Here is a 23416-nt window from a genome sequence, read left to right on the forward strand (position 1 = left end):
TCAGGTGATGCTGGGTGGAGGGTGGGTGGAGCTCTGCAGTGTGGGGTCAGAGGCCGCGGGTGTGGAGTCCCTGAAGCCAGGCGGGGTGCGTTGGCTGGCGGTCTGCGTGTCTTCAGGGCAGAGAGGCCTGAAAGCTGCAGCAGAGTGACTCAGAGCTCTGGAGGAATCTGCTGCCGACTGCAGCCACGATACAAAAAACCATCCAGAGAGAAAAACTTCAACCCGCTGCTGAGGGTGAAAGCAGCTGAATGAGATGAATTACACTTCGCCGAATTAAGGCCAGATGAAAATAATGTGAAAAATTCATCCTTAACCTTCAAGATTTTCAGATTTTTTGTTAATTTCCTCCACTTTGCTCACATTCCTTTGCTCCATTGCTAATCTAAACCAAGCAGCAACCTGCAGGGCTGATAAATGAAGCCAGCATGGAAGTGCCAAAAACTGCAGTTCCTTGAATGCTTGCCTCCAAAAATGAGTCAATCCCCATAGACCTCCATGTTAAAATGCCCAATTTCGTAGAAGAAATAGACACGTTCAAGCCTGGTACAAAAGGTTTTGTTCTCTATATCTAATTTCCCCGTTCATGGCAAATGTACAGGGGCTGACTTTTGTGAACAACTCACTCATTTAAATTACATTAAGGCTTCAAATTATGCATAATTATTGGCAAGGCTGCTTTGAGTGACAGCTAGCTGCAACCAGGCTTCGTTCAGCTCCACCTCTTCGCCCAGTTTTGGAGTCAGGCACTGCCAAGATGGCATGTATTTGAGTGCACGCAGACGACCCTGCCCTCCTGCTGTCTGTCTGAACACAGCCTCATTGAATGGGTCACCAAAAATCTGACTGGCACGCCGGCTGTTTGCCGCAGACGGGGGCTGAAGTCAGTCATAACGGATTCCAATAGAGACGTTCTCCATCATTGATCCGCTTGTTCCCAACAATCGTCACTTTGCCAGTAAACCAATGACGGCGCCTCGTGCTGCATCGTTCGCACGACACTGTGTGCTCTGACCGTGTGTGTGTTTCCCCCCCCAGCTGTCCCACTCCAGGCTGTGACGGCAGCGGTCATGTCAGCGGGAAGTACGCCAGACACCGCAGGTACGAACTGCACGACGTATTTTTGTGAGCTGATTGTATTTCTGCTTTTTGCTGCTGCTTGAAAAGACTGCTGGCCTGAGAAATGAGATGTCTTTGTATGAACTCTCTGCAGGGTCTGGTTAGAGTCTGTACTGCACTGTAGGTCCCTCTTAATATTAATCCAGAGTGGATGCATGTGAGGCGAAGAGGGCAACATCATTTTTTCTTCACACAGAAAGAAATTCAGAGGCAGAAAACTTCTGTCAAAAGCTTCTTTTTTGAAGTGTGTGAAAATCTGCGAAGGTATGGACACGAATCTGATGTCCAGATTTCTGGTTTCAGCCATCTGAAAAGACTCCAGGAGCACGGCTCTGTGAAAGGGGGCCTGGGAATACTCCCGTCTTCAAAATGTCAATTAAAATCTACCTGAATTAATTCCATTGGCAGGTTGCATCGAGCTGCATTTCAGCGGCTTATTAACTTGTCTGCTTCAAATGTTTCTGCTTCAATGAATGAGATTTAATAGAGATCAAAAATGTAAAAGTTTCCACTGACATTTGATCGTCCAAAGCCTGGATTGCATTTATCAGGAGGTCTGATGCGACACTGGGCAGCTGAGTTTTAACGACCTGAAAAGGAGTTTTGGTTCTACAAAATCACACATGACCAATATGAGGCCAGTTCTTCTGATGATTATTCAAATCATCATGTAGGTTATAAACTTAACAGAAAACGTAATTATTTACATTTTCAGAATGAGAAATAAAATAAAAAAAATGGAAATAATCAGAAAATTGCACTTTTCTCGCTGGATCGTACCAAAATTACTAGGGGGCGTGGGGTTGGCTACGCTCCTGCCTGCAGGCTTCAAACATCTCATTTAGCAGCTCAGAAACCGAATCGCACCGACGAAAAATGAGCTCACGTCACGGTTTCAAACCTCCTGGATTGGCAGCGTTTGCAGGTCGCAGCCTCCAGCTCAGTAAATCCAGCGCTCTGTCACAGGGCCGCAGATAGAAAAGCAATCAGGCAGAGTGTGGAGCTGTGAAGTCCTCGGGTCACACCGACCGACAACTGTCCGTCCCGCAGCTGGAGGGGCTGGACTGCTGGATGGTTTCTGCCTCAGATCTCTGACGCCTTTGGAAACGCTGAATTACCAACAAACGCAGGGGGCTGCAGCAAGAAGTGACGCTTTCTACCAGTCGTTTCAGCTCGTGTCCAATGTTGAAATCTTCTGAAGTAAACCTGCAGGCGCAGTGAGATCTTAAGCTGTGGAAATCTACACTTAAACAAGCGAGTTCATCAAGTAGTAAATAAGATCTCATTCTTCTCACAATGAGCGAAAACCTGCCAATAGGATGAGATGCAAATATACTTTTTTTTTTACTCGAACAAGGTAGAGCTACAGAAACATTCTTCTGCACAAGTCCTGCTTGAAACATCAGACATTTTCTAAAAACAGGTGAAATATTGATCAAAGCCAGCCTACTATAGCTGCATTGAAGAAGAAGTGGACCACCGAGGTTTGCACTAAAGTACAAATACCATTTGAAGCCTGGATATGAGGCTGTGGAGGAGGAAATTGAAATATTTAACAAAAATCTGATTTAAACATCCATTATGAAATCAAAGCAGTGGTTGAGAAGTTTCGAGGGTATTCGGGACCGTCTCTGAGGTATTGTCTGTGTGTGTGTGTGTGTGTGTGTGTGTGTGTGTGTGTGTGTGTGTGTGTGTGTGTGTGTGTGTGTGTGTGGGAGGCTTGCATGTAGAGGTTGCGCAGCTCAGGACAGCGGTGGTTTGACGCCCGAGGTAACAGGGAGATAATGAGAAGGGCAGGATGGCGAATCGCTGGCAGAGCAGACTGATGGTGCCGCGAAGGGCACAGAGACACTCGGCAAATTTCAGCATCAGGCACACAGAGAGTGGAAAACCAAAATAAGAGCCCTCATCATACCTTCTTCTGAATACTCTGATGGCTGTTTTTAAAGGAGACAAGGACAGATTTATAAACCCACTTCTTCTTCTTCTCTCACCTCGCTGCTCCACGGTTATTACAGGGGCTCAGGAATGTTTTTACCACCTCGGTGCAGCCCTCGGTGTTAGCTCTTGGTACTGACGGTGTTATTTTTTAATGGAAAGGTCCGGTCACGCCACCATTTAAAACTGAAGAATCTTGCAATTAAATTCACTTGAGTCTCTCCGGAGGCGGATTCTTCATGTTGAGTCCAACTTTGGTGAACGTTGACACTGGAATTTGTCCTCTGACCAACAGCAAGTCGTCCTCACACTGCTGACCTCTGAGAGGCCAAAATAGAGGAAGCAAACAGGGCTAATTAGCTGTGTGTCAGCACAGATCTCATGTGTCTGAGCATAAACTGCTCCACAACAGACTTTTGGTTTACAGCCAGTCATGAGACAGGAGTCTGTTAAATAAACTGTGTGAACTAACTGTCCCATTAGTAATTGAGCTAACGAGCGTGCATCAGAGAGCTTTTCTCCCTCTTCAATAACTCTAACTGAATGAAATTATGTACAATCCTGAGAACAAAAAGCCAGCGTGAGTAAACAGCACAATACAAAGAAAACAGAGAGAAGCTGAAAGAGCTGTTGTGACAGACAGCCGCGACCATGTTTCCGGTTTGCTAGTGTGTTAGCAGTTAGCTCGCAGATACGACACCAAGCTTCGAGGAAGGAAAATCCCACAAGGACACATGAGTGGATTTCCCTGGGCCACTTTCTAGTGTGACCGAGCCTTTAATGACTGCGGTTTTATGAATGGATATCGGTGAACTGCTTCACATCAATCCTGCTTAATGGAAGAAAAACCTGAGATCTGGAACCCAAACACAACATTATAAAGCCAAGAAATCCAAATTGCAAACCTCAAAATGCAAAAACCTCAAACCGAGAGCTCAAAAGACACAACCAAAACCTCATGTTTATGAATCCAAAATCTAAATCCATGAAGCCCAGACGTCATGTCACAGAGTTTATGTGTTCAACCCAAAGTGTTCGCCTCAGCGGGCTTTGAACGCACAGTTTAAACTGTAACCTGTTCTTTCCTTTGAGAAAACAAGCTCACTGTAAGGTCCATGTGGTCGGTTTTCCAGAGCTCTCGATCACATCACATGATCTTCATGAGCGGAGGGAGTTGCCCAGTTTTTTTTCCGAGCATTCAAAGGATTTCTCATATATGTTTTACTTAAAAGCTGAGGCTCAAAGTTCTTTAATAACAGTAACAATCAAGTCTTCCCCTTCATCCTCTCTGATCAATAATCCTGCCGACAGACGACTGAAGTGCAAACGTGACAGAGAAGGAAAGACGGAGGTAGAGACACATGAAGCCAGACAGAGGCTGAGAAAGAAAAGAGGGAGAGAGAGAAGTAGGTCGTCTGATGGTTCCTTCTCTGGGGAAAACAACGGCTGAATCACTTAATCAGTTAATCATCAGCTGATCACAGGAGTGTACAGTACACAAACGTCTGATTTTACAAAGACACGCGGAGAGGGAGAACACGCTATCTGCGCAGTCGTTCAGTTTCCTTTTTATTCCCTCCATACAGTTTGGAAGTTCCCTGCGACTCCACCAAACTTTGATCAACCATATCTTATTTGCTTTATTTGACACAAGTGTCTTTCCCGGAGTGAAGAAACTTAAGTATGAAGGAATATTAAGGTAAAAGTGATCACCTGTCAAAGGCAAATGCAGTGAACTGCATGTCATAATGTGGAGAAAGGTTAAAGCACCTTCTTCCCCGGCTGGTCTTGAGCTCCGTCTGCCCGCTGTTCGATGCCGGGCAGGCAGTGGAGTTATCCCTAAAATACTGCGCAGGGCTCAGCGGACGCTGCAGATTTCAGTGATGATTCAATGAATTCTTCTCTGTTCTTCCATGAGTGAGCCCTCTCCCATCACACATACTGTAGAGGAGTTATTTGACCCACGGTTCATATGAAAATATTGATTAGTGGAGATTTAAACGTGTAAGTCTTGAGATTTCACTCCTGGCTGATTTGTAGACTTGGTATGGACTGCAGTGTGGAAACGGAGCGCAGCATGTGAATCGCTTTGAATCACATGCATGAAACATGGATCCTGCCTGTTTTTTTGGTTTTTTTTGGGGGGGGGGGGGTTATTGAGAATAAGAAATGCTCACACACGGCCTTTATTCGTCTGTTATCCGTTAACCTGATCTTACTCCAGACCCAGCCTCCACAGCATTTCTCCACATGTCCTCATCGCCCTGCTGGGACCGATAACTTCCTGAAGCAGAGACACAGTCACTGTTGTTCATGGTGCTGAATGAGTTGGGGGTGGGGGTGGGGGTTTGGGGGGGTGGGGGTGTAGTCAGGTTCAAAGTCACTGCCTCCCCCCCCCGTTTCTTTCTTCCTCCCCTGCCTTTCTTTGTCTCTCTCTCTCTTTCTCTCTCTCCCTTTACCTCCCCCTCCTCTCTCTATCTCTCTGGAGGATGTCACCATGGCGACAGCACTGTGCGGATGCTGCAGTATGAGGACCAGGAGGGATGCAGCCTGTCTCCCATGGCAACCGCTAGTATAGGATGTGAACATCGTGTCGCCCACATTACCACCCCCCCCCGCCTCACTGCCACCACCCAATCTCTTATATATCCCCCGCTAAACCCCCCTGTCTGTTGGTGCCAAAGCGTTGCCACGGCGATGAGTGTTGGCATGTGGCGTTGCCGGTGGCGATGCTCCCACCTGACCACACACACCTCGATGTAATTATCACACTGCAGCTGAGATTTCTGCCGCCTGCATCGCTCTCTCCATTGACACTAAGCGCTAACATTTTTTTTAAAATTTGATCACATTCAAAACTCAATCCTGCAGCTTTAACTGTGTCTGAATAATTAATTAAAGCCAGCAGTGATTCAGCCAATCGGAAAGGTGCAATATGTAAAACGTATGTAAGAATTTTAGTTTAAAACATTAAAAAAATTAGTGAAGTAATCAACAGAGTGTGAAGAACAGCTCTGATGTTCTGCTAAAGACGCTGCATTGCACAGATATCTGCTGAAGTTAGCATGCTAACCAGCTGGCCCATAATACCACTTTGTACCTCCAGAGGCGATAGACCGTTTCAGCTCCGTTTGCTATGTTTCACAAGCTCTTTTAGCTTTTCTTTTGTCAAATATATAGACTTCAGACTTTAGACTGCTTCTTTATTGATCCCAATTTGGGAAATTATTTTGTTGCAGAAGCAATTAAGCATACAGGCAAACACAGAAAGTAGAAACAATTATTTAGAAAAAAGTAAAAAAAAAAAACACACAAAATGAACAAAAATGAGCGAAAAACGACGGAGCTGCTGCAACAAGCTGCCACCTAGCAATTCCCTATATAATCAGAATAAACTCACAAATAAAGGGAAAATTCTTACACCTATTGTCGTTACTAAACAGTACAATACTGTGTTACACCTTCTGAATTCTTTTACTGAACTAAATCGAGCTTAATTGCTGCCTTATAAAGGTCCGAGTATAACGATCAGCAGTTACTCTGGTGAGATGCTGCCAGTCTTTGTTTGGAACCACCTTCACTTGGTGGACAGTTCTTACATATTGCACCTTGAATTAACAAGGAAGAAATAGTTTTTTTAGATATGGGTAAACAAAGTTTAAATTTAGAGCTCACTCCAGTGGTTGATAATTCTCAAGGCACAGAAAATATCTCTAAGCAGTCAAGGTATGCTGAACAGGTAACGTAGCAACAGAACAGATGCTTCAGGCTCTGACTGCAGTTCAGTGACTGGAGAAGCTGACCTGACCGTGGACAAAACTGACGATAGGCACACTCTGAAACACAAAGGTGGTTTTCAACACAGTCATCTTCGCTGCTCTGGTAAAGTGACATGGCATCGCAGTCAATAATAGACTCCCAGGTGTCCACATAAAGACAATAACAGCCTCCAGCTGTCCAATTAGTGAAAGGAATGAAGTTTTTTCAGGTTTCCAAATAGATACAAAGAAATGCACTGTCGGGGTCCCCATTAAGACAAAAATGGACTCCAGGTGCCGACATAGACACAAACACTAACTCCAGGTGTCCTCGTAGAGACAGAAATGGACTCCAGTTGTCCATGTAGAAACCATAATAAACCATGTCGAGACAACAATGGGCTCAAGGTGTCCACATAAAGACAATAATATAGTGCTAGGTGGTCACGAAGACACAGGTGTCCATGTAAAGGCTGCCAGGTGTCCATGTAGAGATAATAATGGACTCCAGGTGTCCTCATAGAGACTACAAGTTCTTCCATGTGTGCACACTCTCACTGGGCTGATTAAGCACTTTTAGAGCTGACTTATTCTAAAAGAAACACTATAAACAGACTTGAAAACTTGCTAGCTTATCAACATTAAAGCTGCAAAGAACCCATATTAATAATGAATAATGAAGTTTATTTGTATAGCACTTATCAAAACCGACATTTCAAGGTCCTTTACACATGAAACACAACAATAATTACACAGTTAAGTGTGAATAAACAGGCAGGTACAACAAAAGGAATAAAACTGAACAATATGTGATTAAAAAACAGAAATAAAAGACCAAGGACTTAATGGAAAAACAATGGGTGAATTAGTCTTAAAATGCAGCAGTGCAATAGACTTGAGTGCAAAGAATAAAGCAGAGTGAAACCTTGCCTTTTGATAACAATAAGGCTTTAAAAATGATTTAATAAGATACTAATATAGCAAACAGGTCATTCCACAGCCGAGGAACCCGAACAGCAAACACTCTGTCCCAGACTGTGAGCTGGGAACAGTCAGCAGGTTCCTGCCTGAGGTTCTCAGGCTGCACACCGGTCGACAACGGGACAGCAGTTCAGATATACGTTCCGGGGCCAGGCCATGAAGGGCTTTAACAACAAAGCAAACGGGCAGCCAGTGTGAGGTCATTAAAATTGGAGTAATGTGTTGTATTTGATTGGTTTTGTTAAGAGTCTCGCTGCTGCATTTAGTGCAATTTTGAGTCTATTAATTGATTTACAGTAAACATTACAGTAGTCCAACCGTGAGGAAATAAAAGCATGAATGATAGTTTCAGCGTTCTTAAAATTCAGCTTTAATCTTGTCAAACGGTAGTTGCATGAATGGATCACCTGTTTCTCAAAAGGGCGGTTAGTGTCAAAGAGCTGTGAGGGGGGCATGGTATAATAGAAATAGAAACAAGAGAAACCAAACATTTGCAATGTCAAATCAAAAACAAAACCACTTCAGAGCCTTCCAGATAAACCAACCCGGTGCTGCAGCCTCTCAGCCAGAACTGTGGGATCAACAACACCACGAGGATGGAGCATCCACCATCACGAGCCGCTTTTAAAACATCTTTTTTCACTCCAGTATTTGCAGTCTCAGTTCTGTGATGCTGTCTACTTCCTGACTGAAATTCATAAATGTTTTGTCTCTACGCTTCAAGGGGTTGTCGGGAGACAGTCTTCTCGTGGAGTTTTGCAATAAAAGGCTAATTTTGAAATTGGTGTGTAATTGCTGCATTCTGATGGATCGAGGCCAGATCTTCTGGTTGCACACGGGAAGTCTTCAAATATTCTGGGATGTGGCCAGAGGATAAGGAACTGTTAATTATTGAGAGCAACCAAGGGGAAGTCACATCCATTACCCCACAGAGAAATTTAGGAGGCATTATATCTGCGGGGCTTGAGGGGCATTTGAGGTGCGCCAAAGTGATCAAAAGCCCATTTATGGAGACGACATAAAAGCTGATAAAACAGCACGGTTGGGGCAGGGGGCATCAATAAAAGAATCAGGGGCCACTATTTTTGATTGTATCTCACTGATTTTATCATTAAAAAATGTTAAAAAATGAAGACATTCCTCGCCAGATGACTTGTGCTGATTAAAATGTACAGGATTTAGACACAGTCCGCAGTGTTAAAAAGAGCTCTGGGGCTTATCAGTATGAATCAAAACAGAGATAATTGGTGCTCACATTCTTAATCTGTTCCTAACACAACATTCTCTGTAGAAATCGGTGTTATGTTACTCCTTCCTTCATTCAAAAGGAATATCTGATGCTGGGAATGGTAAATGTGTGGTCCTCATTTTTAATACATTTAGTAAAATACATTTTCACCCAAATTTTTCGATATCTGGGCCACGACTGTACTTGTGTTCCATCTGCCGCTCATCATAATCAGTTCAGGTTAACATCTTCGATCGATTCAATACAGGCATCTAATCAGGCACGTTGCATCATATCAGACTGCAGCAGATCAGTTTGGTAAGGAGAGAAAATGTAATGTGTGAACCCACCCCCCTCTCTCTCCCTCCACATAATTACCATGCGTAGTCTCTCGCCCTTGTCTGCAGCATTCCCTCGTTTCTGATCTGCTTTAATTACCACCGGAATTTTAATTGGCGGGAGACAGCAAGGTGGCTGAGGTCATATACGCACACGCACGCGCACACACACACACACACACACACACACACACACACACACACAAACAGGCAGGCAGGCAGACAGCTCATAAGGTAAAAGATGGAGGGATCATTCGAAGAGAAGTGTGTGTGTGTGTGTGTGTGTGTGTGTGTGTGTGTGTGTGTGTGTGTGTGTGTGTGTGTGTGTGTGTTATGCTATATATGCTGCAGTGCTGTATGGTGAATGACACTGACTTGAATCACAGTTTATCTTCTCTCTGTCTCTAATCAATTTCAGATTCTATACTGGCTTTTCGAACATATCATGTGTTGCCATCTGGTGAAGAGATTCATGGAACTGATTACATTATGTGAAACTGAATCTGCCTTTTTATGAAGAAACAGATACATCTTAATAAAGACTATACATGAAAACAATGATGATAAGATAATTAAGATGAGAAATTATAATGGATCTGAAACAAGATTTTTTTTTTTTTTTTACAAATATGATACCAATAAAAATACACTTAGGATTCACTATTAAGTTCAGTTCAGTTACATAATTACTTTGTATGTTATTTCATGTGTTACACAGTCATTTAGGTAGATTTAAATTTAGGAAACTGAATTATTATTATTAGTAAATTAATTATAATTTTAAACACTCCATAGTAGTCCATCCTGTGGAGTTCCACAGGGGTCAATCCAAGTTCCTCTATTGTTTTCAGTCCACTTAGGTCAGATCTTTTGGGAACACAGCATCCATCTCCACAAATATGCTGATGATGCTCAAGTATATGTTCCACCATGAGTCGTGCTATGATGGTGACTGGTTTTTCTTGATCAGATTGGAGTTGATTAGATTATTGAGTCTGAAATGCTTTTATTTGACTATCAAAACCATAACAAAAACCAAGCAATGTTCTCTTATCATCATGGCTGGACCACTGTAATTTTCTGTATTCAGGGGCCGACTGTATGTTTGCATTTCTCCGTTAGCTAACCGGTTTAGGATTATCTCAAGAACTATTGGATTGCATTGCATTGCATTACAATGAAATTTGGTGCATACTGTAGATTCATGGTCCCCAGAGAATGAACCATCCAGGCGTTGATGGGGCAATGGTTTGTCCTGTAATACCATCGTCAGGTCAACATTTCCATTTCTTCAACACTTTATGAACCAATGTCAGCAAAACTATTGACATTCCCAGCAGCCTTAGCTGCAGATTGCATTAACTGCTAATTACCTCACATTAGCATCATAGCATGCTAAACTACGACGGTGGATATGATTAACATTATGCCTGCTAAACATTAGCATGTTGGCATTGTCTCTGGGAGAATGTTAGCATGCTGGTGCTGTGACAGTAACCTTTCCTTTCATCTTTTTCTGCTGCCTGGTGCCCTGTACCTTATTTTTTAAAAGTGTTATGTTCATTATCATTGCTATTAGAGGCAGAACAGTACTTCGAGAGAGGTATATTTTGTTGTATTTGCTTGTTGTGGTGGTTGCTGCTTGTACTTCTCACCTGATCTCCTGATCCCTCTTTTAGCAAACTGGGACTTTCTGGCTCTAGTAAATGTGAAAATATGAAAGAGCTCGTGGCGCCTCACTGCCTTCAGTGTTGTTTTCAAATTTTCTAGAAATAGCCGACTGCCTTGATAATTCCTATGACGGCAGCTCAGTAGCAGGATAACATTGATTAAAAGTCATTCTCAAATGGTCAAAATGTTTTTTTCTGCAGGTCTGTCAGACAAACACGCAGCAGTTTCAGTCAGAAAAGCAGTGTCACCTCCTCCAACTCGCCCTCCAAACACAAAATAAGCTCTTTCATATGGAAATGCACTAATTGATTTCTTAAAATCCACATTAAGGCCGTGTATAATTGTGCTTGCTGTTTTGGAGCAATTAAAGCAGAATTTTCCCAACAGTTAATGACTATAATGGGATTTGCGTAATTGAGGCCCTGGTTGAATAAGCTTTGGTTTTTTTAGAGGCTGATTCTCCTCCTCGGCGAGGGCGAATTGGAATCCACTGCAGTGTCTTAACACATGGACCACAGCAGAGGGAGTCACAGCACGATGACCTTTGACCTTTACCCACAAAGCCATTCCCTTTGATGACCCTCCTGATTCTAACTATGACAACAGGACACTGGTCTTTTTTGTCAGTTCTCTGCAGAAAGACATTTTTTGTTTGAGAAAAGAAAATCACGTCCTGTTGTTGCAGGTGAATCAGAGGTCCTCGTAACATCCCTCTTTGCGCTATTTTTTTTTAAGCTTTCAAATGTGACATTGGCAGTATCGCTGCAAACTTTGACAGCCGTCAGTGCATGCCTGCACCACTTCCTGTTAGCACAAATCAGTAATTTGCTTTTGCACGAACTGCCAAAATGGTGCACTGCCAACATTAGCAAAATTAGCATAGTGTATAGGATATAATGATTTTAAGAAGACAATGTAGGTTATGTTCTGACCTCAGTGCGCTTCCATCAGGCAGATTTGGACCTTCATCCATTCAGTTGTGAGCTTTTGTCTGTCAACCACTTCATAGTTCTGAGGGGCCAAAGATAATATATGACCAAGCTACCCAACCAAATGGGGTTGTTTACGGCTCATGTTGGCACGCTCGGCTGTGTTCTGGCTCTGTAGGATCAAATGTGATCTGGCCCTTATGTGCTGCCAGACTGGCTCGGTTTTCAGACTTATTTGACCTGAAAATTGGCTGCAGGTAGCGGCAGAAGAGCGAGCTTTGTGCCTGTGAAGTTGAAGATAAAATTGAACGAAAGATCAAATAGTAAATACGAGAACAAAGATGGCCGCTGATCATGTATGTGCCCTGTGTCTCGCTTCAGCGTCTACGGCTGCCCGCTGGCCAAGAAGAGGAAGGCTCTGGAAAAACAGCCACTGGAGCCAGCTGCCAAGAGGAGGCCCTTCCTCACCTCCTGCCTGGGGGAAGAGGAGGAGGAGGAGGAGGAGGAGGAGGAGGAGGAGGATGCCTGCGCCTATGCCAGCTATGAGAATGAAGCCATGGAGGTGGGGGAAGAAGGGAAGGAGCAAGGGGAAGTAGTGGAGGAGGACGAGGAAGAAGAAGAAGGGGAAAGAGAAGGAGATGAGGACGGTGAAGTGGAGGACGAGTTCTCAGAGGACAACGAGGAGCAGGGAGAGGAGGAGGAGGAGGAGGAAGATGAAGAGGAGGAGGAGGTAGAGGTGGAGAGATCGGATGCGACAATGGGAGGAGAGCAAGTGGAGGAGGAGGGGATGTACGAGGAGGAGGAAGAAGTGGAGGATGGTGACGATGAGGAAGAGCAGGAGGAGGAAGAGGAGGGAGAGGAAGACGAACAAGAGGAGGAGGAGGAGGAGGAGGAAGAGGAGGAGCAGAATGGTCAGCATGGTGAGTTTGCTGATTTTCTATTTTGGCATTTCCTGCTTATTTCCTGCATTTTCTCAGAGTTTTCATATGTTTGTGTGTCATGTAGCTTCCAAAATGATCATGTGACCTAAAATGTTTGAAAATGTTAAAATGTAGTGCATGTACATGTTGCCTGTCTGTTAATGTGGTGAAACATGCTCGGCTAAGGAAAGGGAAAGATCGTGGTTAACAGGATCCATCGCTTGTCTCTCCAAAATATCGTTAAATCACATCCGGACTCCAGTGCACCCAGAAATGAGTTTGCAATGCATGTAGATGAGGTCTTTGCCAGAGGCGGCACGTTGGTGTTGCAGCGCAGGAAGAAGGTTCTGGATTTTAACCTGGCAGCTGGCTGGGTGTTTGCGTGGGATTCGCTGCAGTTCCCTCCCACAGTCCAGATGCGTTCAGTTAGGTTAATTGGCTGAGTGACACCAAATTGTCCATAGTAGGTGTGAATAGTCAATATGCATCAGCCCTGTGATAGACTGGTGACCTGTTTGCATCCTCCAGTCCTCCAACAACAAACAGGATAACCAGACGAAACGGTACCATTGTTTGCATCGCCACATCATTTAGGACAGATCCGAGGTCAGTTGTGTGGAATACATAATAGACACGGTTATATTACAATGAATAATCAGGCTCGTTCCGAATCGGCTCGATGCCATTTTGCTATCGAGGAAAAGCTGAAACGATGACATGTAAAACTTATTCATCATCACTTACATTAACATTTACACGCATGACCTCATGTGGCCACGTGAATAATGACTGCAATTATTGTATTCTTACAGTCGTTACAGTGATAATTAAAGGGGTCACTTTTGTGGAAAATGTTAACGTAGGTCGTAGGTTAAGTGTCTGAGCCAATGACGTTTGAGAATGGGATGTGTTTTTGGGAGGACGGTCTTACAGTCTTGCGTCCCATCATGTTTGACCAGAGTCAACAAGGACCTTTCCTATAAGGTGCGTGAAAGCCAAAGGTGATTACAGTCAGATGAACCCAGTACTGAAAGGGGCCCTGGCCCCGGGTCAAACTGGTGTCCACATCTTGGCTTGCATTGCAGTGGGAGAGAGGGATGAGAGCTGCTGAGCCGAGTCTCCGGTAGACCAGATGCTCTGCGCTCTCCCGCCCGCCACGTTTCCCTCGATTCACCCCCAACACCCCCGTGTCCCCAATCGCTTCTGACAGCGCTTCACGAATAATCGGGAGAGGAGCTCTGCTGAGTTATTAACTCCCACCCTCCCCTCCCCTCCCCGTTCGCCTCCTCGTCTCGGCGGACGTGTCACATGCGCTCTGCCTCAGCTTCTCCTCCAGAGAATATTTATGGCTCCCGAATCGGAGCACCTCACACGCCTCCCTTTTCAATTTCTCTGCTCTCATTCGCCATCTCTGTCCCCAAAATCAACAGCGAGGCTTAGCAGGGAGAGCGGCGCTGCTCTGCACAGCTCTGGGTTGTGTGTTTTTTGTGAGTAAACAGTGGATCATAATTGGGAGGGATGCAGCTAATGTATTCAGAAATACATGAGAAGAATCTGGATTCATCAGCATTGCTGAGTTTATTGGAGACTGTATGAGCCTCATTTCCTTTTCATCTGCCGGACTGTTATTGTATAAATGAGAAGATAGTTGCATTATCTACAAAATGAATCCATTTCCTCTTTTTGACCAATTGCCTGCTGTTTATGTCGTTTATAAAGCAAAATACTGCGTGAAACTGCAGATTTGCGCAACTGGCTGTGATGGGTTTTGCAGTTAGATGCCCAGACGCTATGAAGCCTGAGAGGTTTGGTTTTTTCTGTCCTGACAGTAGAGAACCACTACAAATCCAGTGGACAATCAAAGGCCATCCCAATTCTGAAGGACGACAACAACAACAGCTGCTCCGTCGGCCCTGGTAACGCCACCGGAGAGGAGTACGAGAACTACGACGAGCTGGTCGCCAAGTCGCTGCTCAACCTGGGCAAGATTGCAGAAGACGCCGCCTACCAGGCCATGACCGAGTCCGAGATGAACAGCAACTCTTCCAACAGCGCCGGGGAAGACGACGAAGACGACGAGGACGACGGCAGCGATCAGGGGGACCGGAAGGGCGAACTGAGCGTGGACCTGGACAGCGATGTAGTCAGAGAGACGGTGGATTCCCTGAAGCTCCTGGCACAGGGCCACGGCGCCATGCTGCCCGAGGACGGATACCCAGATGGTTCCATGGTGGACGACGGCAGCCACGCTAACGGGCGTGTGGGGGTCCGGCTTCAAGAGGATGAGAGCGAGGAGGAGGTGTGTCTCAGCAGTCTGGAGTGTCTGAGGAACCAGTGCTTCGATCTGGCTCGTAAACTGAGCGAGACGCAGTCGCAGACGTCCGACCGCCCCGCCCACAACCTACAACTCCAAACCCAGACAGACCAACAGATGATGCACAACAGGTACGAAACCTCTGAAACCTCTTTGCTTATTCCACATATTCATATTGTGATGCCCCACATTTCCACTGTGACTCTGGGTCTGATCAGAAGGAAAATCTGGGTTGTTTTATACAGGAAAACAGTTAGAGGGCGCTGTTCCCTCTTTTCAAGCTGGGAGGCACGCCTCCCCTGGGGGTAACAGGATAGCTGAAGGGAGGAGTGGAGGGAGAGACATGAGGCAAAGAGACTGTATGAAGCCAGAGAAACATGCATAATGTCATGTCAGTCAGTAATCATAGAAAAAGATGCTTCTTATAACAGTTTTCTTCTTCCAGTGATTATTGTTGAGGGGATGCTGACTCGGGGTCCGTGGAAATGCAGGCCCACATTTTTTCATAAGGGTATAATTTATTTACAGCAGCCTGGTTCTTTGTTGTTTTTGTTGTCTGAAAAATGTTATCAACATGTCATTTCTGCTCGAACGCCATCTGTTTGTGTCGGTGAGACACGCGTGCAGCAGGACCTCCAACGCTGTGGGAACAGATTTGGATCTTTTCTGCTGTATTTTTCCTGTATTTTGCTCTGGTGGTCATTTCCTGCCTGACTTACCTCTCAGGTATGACAGCTGCCTGCAGGGCTCACAGGGGGAGCCCAGGTCTCTGGACCGCACCTACTCCGACATGGCGAACCTGATGAAGCTGGAGGAGCAGCTGAGCCCAGCATCCAGAGGTTATCCAACCAGCTGCAGCCAGGAGGGCGACGAAGACACCACGTCGGTGGCCTCTGACCGCTCGGACGAGACCTTTGACATGGCCAAGGGAAACCTGTCGCTGCTGGAGAAGGCCATCGCCCTGGAGTCAGAGAGGGCAAAGGTCATGAGGGACCGGATGGCCTCAGAGCACACATTTCCCCGTCGGGACCACCACCATCATCATCATCGTGGCCAGGGCGAGCATAGCCCACGGCTGAGCGAGGAGCGCAAGTCCAGGATGCACCACGATGGGTTGAAGAGGGCGTACTACCCTAAAGGTAGGCAGCAGGAGCCCACACACTGACCCTCGCCGTGACATTATTGATCCGTGCTCGGCAAAGTTGTGAGACTGTATGTGTTGATTCTATATGTTCATTGTGGCCACGGCTGGAAAATCTGCCGATCAGAAAGGCTCCTGAGCGGAGCAGCGCCAAGTCCGTCGTGTCAAACGGTGTTACAGACATCTCACCTGCAGCCTGACACCTGTGCTGAAGTACGTTTAGCTGTGAACATGCTTTGGTCTACATCGCGTCATGTGGTCATACACTCATATCTGGGAAAGTAAAACTATTGTCTGGGAGTTTTTTTCATACCAGGACTATTTTTACCTCCATGGCTGGACTACCAGAGGCAGATTTAGCTCAGTTAGTCAGTCAGTGTGTAGCTCTACACCATCAAACTACAGCAGCGTTCACGGCACCTGAACAAAATCATGTGGTAATAATTTCAAAATAAACATCTTCTTAATTTAGAGGGAGAGTTTACGCACAAATAAAGCTTCAAACTGCACAGAATCTGCACAAGCCAAACTGTAAGACGCTAAAAACGATGAAGACGCTCCTCTTCCACAGCAGATGTTCTTACAAACTTCAGTGTTTGAACCGTATTCACAAAGCTGTCATCCGATGGCGTTCCCTCTCCAAATTGTGCCAATTTCATATCACCTCTTTGCATCACATTTGACCTGAATCCGCTTTTACTCCAAAAATCTGACCCCAGGTCAGCAGGGAGGAACTTTATCGTGTCTGCCTGACTCATTGTAACCCTCAGCACTGCAGCAGCCGGAGGCGATCCGGCTGTAGCAGGAAAAAAAGCACATAACTGTAACTTTAATGTGAGCCTTTCCCTCCCTGATTCAAGCGTTTCTGTGCACACTGCTGGGTTGAATGAGTTTTCTGACCCCTGGGCTCTTAAAACCTGTTAAAATCCCATTGTGTTATTTCAGAAATGCTGTACATGGCCGCCAATGAGATAATGGCCACTCATTTTCTGCATTCAGGACCAACATGTTTCTTTTTTTTTGCAGATGCATGGTTTCCCTCTGACAGCAGCTTATGTTGTTAAAATAGGCCGGTGTGGGAACATCAGACGGCCGGCTTGTCAGGCATGAGTAATGGCAATCTGCACGGCCCGTTAGGAGAGCAAATCCATCTGTGGGACGCTATCTGCGGCCTATTTCTCTAAATCCACTCAAATCCAACCCCACCGCCGCTGGGAGCGAGTCGGGGCTGTGCAGCCACACCACAGACTCAGATGGGTTTCAGACTGCGTCATTAGCACAGAGCAGGCCTGCGTTAGCCCAGAGGAGGTTTTTATTAGTCCGCAGGAAAGCTTTTCTTTATGATCAGTAAACCTGGGACAATTCCAGGTGTCAATTCCTGCTCCACAGCTGACCCAAGTGCTGCTAACTGGAGCTGATTCTCAGACCCACAGACCCAAATCCACTCCTGAAAACCGTAGCCTGCCATTTTGTTTCCCTCCCTTCATTCAGCCCGACGTTGTGTTCGTGTTAGCGGACTTCCTGTTGGTAGATTTCTAGGTGTTGGTCAGTGGTGAGTGATGAATCCCTCCCACAAATGGGTTAGGGTTTGTTGTGAGTGTAGCCAGGCAGCTAGTTAGCTTTGTAGGAAGACACAAACCCATTCTTAATTCTGCAAACAAAGCTCTGATTGGCCATCTGTTTGACTCACCAACAAAAAGTTGTAGGTGACAGTTCAGAGATCCGGCTACAGCCAAATCTTGGAAATACCCAGACCGAAGCCGGTTCGCGTCTGGTCCTTTGATAACCGACTGTGCCGCCGCTGGTTACCTGTCGACTCGCCACCACCTCCCTCTCACTCTCTCTGTCTCATCTCTCCTTTCTAGACTCTTCCAGAGGTGAGAAGAAAGAGAGTAAGTGTCCGACGCCGGGTTGCGATGGGACTGGTCACGTGACGGGTCTGTACCCGCACCACCGCAGCCTGTCCGGGTGTCCTCACAAGGACCGCGTCCCGCCTGAGAGTAGGTCCACTGCCTGGATGTCAAGCTGCACTGAAAACACACTCAGCTGTAAACCACTCAAAATACGACCAGTCTGACAAGTCATTTCATGCATAACGCTTCAGCCTGATGCTGCAGGATGTGGTTTTAATTGTACAATCATTTCTGAGAGGCAGAAATCATCTCAGCTGGGGGAGCTTAAGACCCCTGAGCAGACTGGTAAAGCTGTAAAAGAAGGAACTCCAGTGGAATAAATACAATTAGCAACGTATGAGTAATCATGTATGAAGTTCAGCCGGCTGGTGAAGGTTAATATCAAACTTTAGGCCAGGACTAGCTGTCTAGAAAAGACTTTAAAATGGCCAAAATGTTACTCAAAATAATCTAATTTAAATGAGTTAAACACTGTTTTTTCGTATCTGGTTTCAATTGTTAACAAACAAATTAATAACACAATAAAAGTAGCTGGTTTAAGCCGTTCAGCTGGAGAGACTGCAAGGCTAGCAAAGCAGGTTATTGCTATATTATGGAACGATGCTCCCAAGATGGAAAACCTTCAGGGTTTCCATTCTTCCCATTTTCCTTGAATGCAGCATTAGTTCTGTAAACTTTCATTTAAGCAGAATAATCAGATTCTTTCTGCCTCTGAGAAACGTTTGTAGATCTGAAACTGTGATCTTTTTTAGTATCACCTTGAAACACATGAAATATCTGCCCACTTATTACTTTGAACTCATTACCTGACGGTGTTTGGACGTAACGTGTGCACCGCTGCGCTGTCCTTTAGTGTCCGTACAATACGTTTCCGTACACACAGCATGAGCGCTGCCGCTCAGTGCTCAATGATCGGAAAACTGCATTCAAACTACAGATATTTTTCTCTTGATTTAAGAAGATTTAGAGAGTGAACACTGACTTCAAATGACTTGTTAGATGGACTGTGTCGCAGTGAAAGTTGGACAGCATTGAGCATGTTAGCTGTCCGCCATCATGCATCCGTCCTGCATGACTCTCCGTTTGTGCTTTGTTGTGCTGAAAGTGTTTTTTGACCTGCTGGGTCTGACGGGGTGAAAGCTCCACGAGGAGCTGAGGGGTCATTTCTAAAAAACTTGCAGAGTTTAAATCAGAGTTTAAGCATGCGACATATTCAGACTCCTGGTGATTTTAGCTTTTGTTGAGTTTCAAAGACGACTGAACGAATCACTCATTTGTGTTCTTCAGTGTCCGCAGTGAATATCACGAAGTGTTGTCACCGAGCATTTACGCTCTCAAACGTTGGTCGTCTCATGTTTCCGGCACAATAGGTTTTTTTTTTTTTTGTGCTTTGGTTTATGTGTCCTCCTCTTCTTTCTTTTCCTCCTCTTCATCACACCTGCCTGATGTCTGGTTTTGGTATCTGTGTTGCTGACGTAACGTGAACAGCATGAACAGTCAGTTTGATCCACCTGCTGCTTGCAAAAGCCCACAAAAAGAGCTGCATGAGGACACCTCCGGCCATCTGAACCTGCTTTAATCACACTGGTAATATGTTACATGACATGACATCAAACTGATCTGGGAGCTGCTCCTGCAAAATGGAAAAATGTAAAGAACAGAGTGCAAATTAAAAATACTACAATGAGCAGTATAACTGAAAATATCCAGTGTTTTCTTATCAGTGCAGAGCAGCTACACTTTAGCAACAATGACTCTATTTTTATCTGTTTTTCTTAACTCTCATAACTTCTCTTTCAAAGCCAAAAAAAATATAATTCATATAACTTAGAAACGTAGTATTAGCACCATAATTAAATAGCAGTTTTCCAAAAGTAACATATTTCACAATATTCCTGTCCTAATTTTTCTTGTGTTTCATGAAAAAGAAATGATTTTGAACTAAAAAAATCGCTAAAAGATAAATTATGCAAATGATGCATTATGGCATGTTTTTAGTGCACATATAAATACACAGTGTTACGCAGCATGCAGTACAACTCTAACATTATCAAGTGAGTGTCTTGGTGCAGACTGATGCATAACATATGAACAGAACTGATTTGGATCCATGGCAACCTTTGTTTTAACACAATATTTAGTTCTTCTGATGGAAATTCGTAAACCGCCGCATGTTCGCCGCCCCACACTCTGCTCCTCCGCCATCTGCAGAGTCATCAGTCGATTTGAACAGCGCATGACAAACTCTTGCTTCCAGTTTGTTCTCGTCTCATGAAATTTCATGAAATGAGCGCAGGGATCAAAATGCAAATGAGGCTTGTGTTTCTCCAGCAGGAAAGGATTACATGTAGCAGACATGACTGGAAACAGAGAGCAGTTTGTGAGGGCGAGATTTACCTCCAGCGTCAGTTTGCTGCAACTTGTGACAAACATTTTCTTATTTACAACCAAAACCTGAAGAGAAGCTGAAACCGTCGAGTTAAAATAAACACTTTCGCTGCTGAACTGTTGTTTTATGGGCCAACAGGTGGAAGTGTGTTTTTGCTGTTGGCACATAATCCTTTCTCGCTGGAGTTTGTCATAACGCTGAACCTTCGTCGTAGTGTGTCGGTCGTGCAGGTGTAATCTGTGCATGCCTAACCGTCTTAGCTGATCGCTTTGTAACTCTCCTGTCTGCTCCTAACCCTCACTGTCTTTCTCACCTTTTCCTGTCTGTCAAAGTCCTTGCCATGTATGAAAATGTTTTAAAGTGCCCCACTCCCGGCTGCTCTGGACGGGGTCATGTCAATAGCAACAGGAACTCGCACCGCAGGTGAGTGAGCGTCCTTCAGCCGGGCCGCTAACAGCCGAGTAACACCGCCGACACGTGAACGAGGCACATTTACATTACAAATACTGTAAGTTCGCTGGTTTTAAGATGAAACCGATAACTGAGGTTTAGCTTCATCACGTCAGCGCTGCCTCTCTGTTTCCTGATTGGAAGCCACGACTCAGGTGGCAGAACTTTGCATATAATTTGCATTAAATAGACTCAAGTTTCTTTTGACTTGGACGTTGAACACTGGATGCAGAAAATGAAGCATAATTCATCAAGTTCATTCCTCCTTCAAGTCAAGTTCCAAGTCTTCATACAGAAACGACGAGTCAGCCGCAGGTTCAGCCTCTGAGTGTCGACCGTTAGATGATATATTTCCCTTTTGAAGCCGTTAATAGTGTTTTTACACAACTGAGAACAAGATTTCGTCTCTGTTGATTTCAGTGAATAGTAAAAGTTGACTCTTCTGAACGGTGGCCTTGTTCTTCCAGTTTTAAAATCAGAGGCTGAGCGTTCACAGGACGTCTGTAGTGATAGTCTGCCGTTTCATGTGCAACCCCAATATGTGAGATCTTTGTTTTTTGGCCTCTAATGTGACAGTTTCTGTCTCAAAAAGAGCTGCTGGCCAAAGAGGTTTATCTGGACTCTGATATGAAAAACTGCCAATGTTTGTTTCAAAGGATATTTTCCCAGCTTAATTCTACTTCTAATCTTAATTCTATGATACAAAAAATTGACATTTTAAATGATTTTCATTAAAAATTTTGCTTGTTTGAGCTGAAGGTGTGTCTGCGTCACATCAGCAGCTATTTCGCAGGCAGAGCAGAGCATCGCATGCAGGCAGCCAATATGCACACATGTACATGCATGCACGCACACACACACACACGCACGCACACACGCACACACTTCCATGCATATTTTTAAATTATGTAATGTGATTAGGATTCACACTCATTTTCTCACACGTACGTGGAGCCTCAGATCGCAGACGCACACACTGTTCTACAGGCACAAAGTCTTACTGGAACACACATTCACATATCAGCACACACACACACACACACACACACACACACACACACACACACACACACACACACAGTAAGACACTTACAAATTAGCTCACAGACAGCAGCACACGTGCGCTGGCAGACAGAGGAGCACACATACACTCGCTCAGACGTGGCTGCAGGGTGTGTTATGTAGCACAGCTCCGCTGGGAGAGGAAACAATGAACGAGCTAGCCAGCTTAGCTTCTGTTAGCTACCAGCTCACACAGCTTTCATGTCTGCCAGTCGCCATGGAAACGCCTTCATACCAGCAGCGGCAGCAGCCACCGTGCTGATCTGTCACACATTCCTCACACACTCCTATCGTCCTTTAAGTGTGTGTGCATCGTGTGTGTGCGTGTCGGCAGTAATTTCTCGTTCCTTCTGTTCATGAGGTGATTTGGATTCGCCCGAAGTGACACACAGACAGAAAAACAGGAAGTTCTAGTTTTGAACACAAACTGCGTCTCTTTACCCCGAATTCACACCAGCAACTCACAAACTCTGCGAACACTGTCAGTCCGATTAACGCCAACTTTATTTTGGTGCTGACTGAATGTCGGCAGCTGGGGGAGTCGAGGAGCTGTGAGGAGAAACTGTCCGTCTGATGGACTAAATGAGCTTCAGTAGCTAAACCAGCAGCTGTAAACCTGTCAGTCAGTAAACCAGTCAAACCTTGAGTTGGTAAACCAGTCAGTTAGTCAGTGCGTCAGTCACAAACTGTCAGTCAGTAAAGCAGTAATGCATTCATCGTAAAGTAGGCCATTTTAAATCCATAATTCATTCTGAACTGCTGTTACTGACAGCTGAACCACTCTTCATTCAGAGCCAGATGCTGTGTGTGTGTGTGTGTGTGTGTGTGTGTGTGTGTGTGTGTGTGTGTGTGTGTGTGTGTGTGTGTGTGTGTGTGTGTTCAGTACAGTATGTAACCAGGCCGTGTGCTCCCCCCCCTCCCCAGTCTGTCGGGCTGTCCCATCGCTGCTGCAGAGAAGATGGCGAAGGTCCACGAGAAGAGCCACTCGACTGACAGCGGCAGTAAGACCAATCAGACGTCAGACCGTGTCCTCAGGTACCGCCCACTCTGAATTCAGTCAGACCAACATTAAAATCACGTGTTTTAACGCAGTACAAGCTGTAATTGTTATATATTAATGAGGATGCTGGTGCATTCAAATGCAACCCGAAACACAAAGCCCACCTCGTCTTGTTCGCTGTCATCTTGGCTTTAGGAAACAGCTGTAAACTACATTTTACATCACATCATTTTGTCTCAAATCAGGGATGCTGAATGGTGCAGAATGA

The 23416-nt window shown here is 45.1% G+C and overlaps 1 protein-coding gene across 11 annotated transcripts in view; it reads left to right on the forward strand.

Moving 5' to 3' along the window:
• myt1la (myelin transcription factor 1-like, a) overlaps positions 1–23416 on the forward strand; it is a 62436-nt gene that overhangs the window by 17507 nt on the left and 21513 nt on the right. For 10 of the 11 annotated variants that reach the window (XM_070986805.1, XM_070986813.1, XM_070986809.1 and 7 more), the window contains 7 exons: positions 1036–1098; positions 12341–12879; positions 14709–15324; positions 15920–16332; positions 18200–18334; positions 20969–21059; positions 23073–23183. In XM_070986805.1, coding sequence (XP_070842906.1) covers positions 1036–1098; positions 12341–12879; positions 14709–15324; positions 15920–16332; positions 18200–18334; positions 20969–21059; positions 23073–23183 — 1968 coding nt within the window. The remainder of the gene's footprint in view (positions 1–1035; positions 1099–12340; positions 12880–14708; positions 15325–15919; positions 16333–18199; positions 18335–20968; positions 21060–23072; positions 23184–23416) is intronic. The other variant, XM_070986807.1, reaches the window with a different exon arrangement.

Source organism: Chaetodon trifascialis, chromosome 19 (assembly GCF_039877785.1).
Source record: "Chaetodon trifascialis isolate fChaTrf1 chromosome 19, fChaTrf1.hap1, whole genome shotgun sequence".
NCBI classification, from domain to species: Eukaryota; Metazoa; Chordata; class Actinopteri; order Chaetodontiformes; family Chaetodontidae; genus Chaetodon; species Chaetodon trifascialis.